General features: G+C 48.6%; 1 protein-coding gene across 1 annotated transcript in view; it reads right to left on the bottom strand.

Moving 5' to 3' along the window:
- Window positions 1–4,313, bottom strand: part of LOC107101155 (netrin receptor DCC-like) — a 46,844-nt gene extending 42,531 nt beyond the window's left edge. The window contains exon 1 of the mRNA XM_015399946.1: window positions 4,132–4,313. Coding sequence (XP_015255432.1) covers window positions 4,132–4,298 — 167 coding nt within the window. The 5' untranslated portion in view covers window positions 4,299–4,313. The remainder of the gene's footprint in view (window positions 1–4,131) is intronic.
- Between the last annotated feature and the right edge of the window lie 330 nt (window positions 4,314–4,643).

A 4,643-nucleotide genomic window follows, 5' to 3' on the forward strand; every position in this document is an offset into this window, starting at 1 on the left:
AAGCATTCCAGGAAAAATCTACGCTGTCTCTGTTTGATGTTTTACAGGTTGGGGAAACGTAACCGTAACAGTCAGCCAGGTTCTGAGGTCTGGTCCAGGAGTGTTTCTGTTTCAGATGCTAAACCAGCCTGCATAGATGTTCCTCTGAGATGTTTATTCCAGGATGATCTCAGCAGAGCAGCGCTGCTGGAGTTCAGGAAGCTCAGAGTCAGAGAGGAAGGAACCATCTGCAGCAGCTCCTCACTGCTCTGCTGGATGGTTTAGGTTATTTCCACAGTAGCAGTCAGTGGGAGAGGTTTTCAAACTCACAACCTCAGGAAAGCTAAGCTCAGACCGCCTGCCCTGATGGGCAGCCTGCAGCGCCTCAGACCTACGAGGCACAGATGGAGAAATGTCCCAATGTGACCCAGCAGGATGCTCAGCCAGACAGCTGCTGTTAGAATAATGGAAACGCAGCCGAGGGATTAATAAGAATATAAGTAGAAAATCTAAATCGTATTAAGTTGTTCGGCTGACGAAGGTGGAACCAGAGTTTCACCTTTTAAGATGATTGTTCCACTTTTAACATGGAACTTTAATACAATAATCCAACATGTATGTAAGAGCTTAAAGTCCCGCCTCCCTGATCCGCCGCTGACCTGCAAACCAGCCGCTTAGTCACAGAGACACCATGGAGGTCCAGAACCGGGCCTCAGCAGAACCAGGCCTCAGCAGAACCAGGCCTCAGGAGAACCGGGCCTCAGCAGAACCGGACCTCAGCAGAACCGGACCTCAGCAGAACCGGACCTCAGCAGAACCGGGCCACAGCAGAACCGGGCCTCAGCAGAACCGGGCCTCAGCAGAACCGGGCCTCAGCAGAACCGGATCTCAGGAGAACCGGGCCTGGAGTGGACCAGAGGTTTCTTACTGCATCACTAACATCCATTAGATGCTGCTTCACTTTAAAGCAGAGAGAAGAACAGAAGTAATATTTGATCATAAAGGATCAAAGCCTCGTTCTAAAGTCGCCTCAGAAATAAATCGACGTTTTTAAAGAGATGTCGTCTAAAAACTGTCCTGCAGGCAGGACAGTTTCCAGGTGTTTCCAGGTGAACGTCCTTCCATTCATAACCAAACCTTTTATTTTCTGATCTTTCTATTTTACTGAGGACTTTTCAGGGATTCCTGCGTTTTAGACGTCGATGGATGTTACTGGAAATAAGCTCCTTATGAAAACCAGTAAGAGTAACTGGTTGTTCCTCAGAGTTTAAACACGCTGAGATGGACAGCTTTGCTATTTGCTCGTTTCATCTTCAGATGCAGCTCCCAGCAGAAGCTCTGACCTCACGCTGGTCGCCTTTAATGACAGCAGCGGTTGTCGCAGCAACGCGGCGGCAGCGTAGATATGAATCCAGGGTAATTATCTCAGCGTGGGTCTCTGTGTCTGACAGCGCCGACCTATTTCTGCGAGGATGGATCCAGACTGAGCGGCTCTGAATCAGACCAGAACCATCAGACCAGAGCAGACGCACCGGATCAGAAAATCCCGTTTAACCGACGGTAGAAAGAAGCATTTATAACTTTAGGAAGAGGAAATGCATTAAAGGAAAATCACAAGAAAAACTAATAATAAAGCCAATAAATCAGCTCAGAGGTAAACAGCAGGACAGGAAGAGGAAACAGGAAGCAGTTCCTCTCTGAGCGCAGCGAGGTGGAGAGGAAGCACAGCAGCAGACATTCCCAACATTTGCTCCATTCCTGAATTTACTGGATTTAAATCCTGGAAGTTTGAGGAAAAACGATCATCCAGGTTTGTTTGATTGATCAGATTAAGCAGAGACCTGATTAAAAGGCCAGCAGCTGCAGCAGATTAAAGACTTTCAACACCAGAGGATTCTGCTGGAAGGTTCTGCTGGTCGAACAGGAAATCAATCCTCTGGACTTTGTTTCCAAGTTTGAAGACGTTTCTCTTCCATCCAGGAAGATTTTTCAATCCAAAATGTCAGAAATAGCGTTTAGTTCCAGGTTTTATCCAGCAGCCCAACAAAGCCTGGTTTTAGTTTAGAAAACATGCAAATAGAAACGGATGAACGGTTCCCCCCCTTTGGAATGGGACTATGAATCCATTCCAGATAAATGCAGAGAAGGAACCAAAACATGGATGAACTAAATGTTCTTCAGCTGAATCAGTTTCTGGACCAAAGGTAGAACGTTTCAACGTTAGCATCCAGCTTCAGCTAATCCAGCTAGAAGCAGCAACCAGGATCTAGATCTGGACCTTCAGAGGCTCAGAGAGACAGGAAGACAGGTGTGAACAGAGGTCAGAGGTCAATGTTATGCTCTAAGCTAATTGTTTGCAGGCTATTGTCCACAGGTGGAGCCCCCGTCCTTCTGCATGTCTGATGTCATCAGGAAACTGATGACTCGGTCTTTTCTTTAAAGAGTGTTGCTGATGGCAGCGGGGGGAAGATGACGGATGGCGCCGCTGCTGACTCAGTTTCTCTCAGATTTCATTAAGCTTCCTAACAGGAAGCAGCTAATGAGGCGGGCTGCTCTCATTATGACGGGGAAGAACACACACATTCGTTATCCTAATCATGCAATCACGGTCAGCGCCCTGAGGAGTCAGAACCCCCACATCTCCATTCATCAGCGTCAGCGTGGAGATCATCACCATCCTCCAGACGTCTCTGAACATGCAGGCTGAGAGGAAACGGCGCTCGTTAGACGATCTAATCTGTAGATGATGCGGCCTTTACTCTGATTGGTCGCACGCTTTTCATCATGAACCCAGAGAACGCCTGCAGCACCTTAACTTTCCGCTCCTTCCTCCCTCTGATGAGTCTCAGCTGTTCCTTCCTCAGCAGGTGGAAACTCGCCGTATTCTGGGATGATTTTAGGAACGAGCCACAGAGAGAAGCAGCTGAAGGTTAATCTGCAGCTCTGCTGCTGAGCGTTGGACAAACAGCAGCTGCTGGTGTTTGGTTTGGACCTTCTGGAGCAGAACCAACAGGAACCTGTTTGATGTCCCAGAACCCTGAACCTTCGTCACGCTGCCACCGACTCGTCCTGAAGGACCTGAACCACGAGTTCCTTCAACAGAACTGAGAAACGGATCAGAACGTCACAGGAAACAGGAATATTCCTCATCGCCACATGAGGCCCTGCTGGTTTCTGCTGCTTCATGTCAGGTTTAGGCAGATTAAGGCTGCGGCACGGCGGCATGCTGCGGGCCGGTTCTGTTCCTTAAACACCAGAAACATCTGGATCGTCCAAGAACGCGTCGCCTTCACCTCCTGCAAGCAGAGGACTGGGACCGACGGGGAACCGGATCAAACCGGAGCTCAGAAATATCCCGCCAGACTGTGATTGGTTCCCACAGCGGCCCACTGGCGCCCGCAGCATGATGAGGCCACCACCATGCCTCACTGATGCCTCGTCCGTTTTCAGCTTCAAACATGAGGCTCCACAGGTTTACATCACAGAAGAGACGATGACCTCATGGATGGTCAGAGTGATGAGAACCAATCAGAACGGCCCTTTGTTCAGGTCAGCAGGTTCCTGCCTTCATGAGGTTCCTGGAACATCCCTGCTTTATCTTCTAGATGGAAGAACGTCAGTATTTTCCCCCAGAGGACCCAGACCAGCCGGCAGCCCTACTTGGACCCAGCGGAACCGACCTGGCGCCGGCGGCCATGTTGGATCCAAACAGTATTTCTGTGTTTCATCTCAGAGTTTAAAGTTATTCCTTTTACTTCCTTTCAGATTATAATCCTGGTTTCTAATCTCTGAGCTGGTTTTCTGAACCAGAAGCAGACCTGGAGATGGTTTCTGTGGTTAAACGATAGCGGGTCAGCCTCAGGTGGCGAGGAGCAGCTGGAACGCTTCAGGCGCCTCAGTCTGAAAACACAGATCTATTTTATTTATCGAACTTCATGTCTTCCTGATCCGGATTCTGCCAGGATTCCTAATCCATCCAGGAGCTTAAGGAAGCAACACGGCATTATTCTGGCGTTTTCCTCTCTGAGGCGCCAGCTGTTGACCTTGGGGTCGACCTGGGGTCACGCCCGTTTAGATCAGAGTCTCTGTTCCTGTTGATAAAAGCCGTTCATGAGCAGCGTCACACATAAACCTTCCTGCCGGTCTCCTCACCTAGGACGCTGAGTTCCGCCTGCGCCGTGATGTTCTGGTTCTTGTTGGACGCCGTGCAGCTGTAGGAGCCGGAGTCGTCGTCCGTGACGGTTCTGATGATCAGGTTGCTTCCCGCCAGCAGAGAGAACTTCTTGTTCCTGCAGAGAAAGAAGAAGCTGATCAATCATTTCCTAATGAAGTCTGTTTGAAGAACAGAGACAGCAGCCTGCTAGCCACACCGCTACCGTTTAGCTGGGGAGTTTACTTTGACTAGGCCAAAGGCTGCTTAGCCTCCTGCAAACATCGCCCCCTGCAGGATCATTGAACCCAACTTTCATTTCTGATTTAGGTAAAAATATTTTACTGTGAAAAGTTTAAACTTTTATTTTAATTTAAAAGTCTGGTTTTACTAAAGTTTAATGACAGAGTCAGACTTTTATTCTATTATAATAATGTAGAAAAACTTCTGCAATGATTTTACTCATGAGAGACGGAAGATGTAAGAACAACAGATGCGTCTTCAGTGCAGAACG

Source organism: Cyprinodon variegatus, unplaced genomic scaffold (genome assembly GCF_000732505.1).
Source record: "Cyprinodon variegatus isolate N-32 unplaced genomic scaffold, C_variegatus-1.0 Scaffold1060, whole genome shotgun sequence".
NCBI lineage: Eukaryota > Metazoa > Chordata > Actinopteri > Cyprinodontiformes > Cyprinodontidae > Cyprinodon > Cyprinodon variegatus.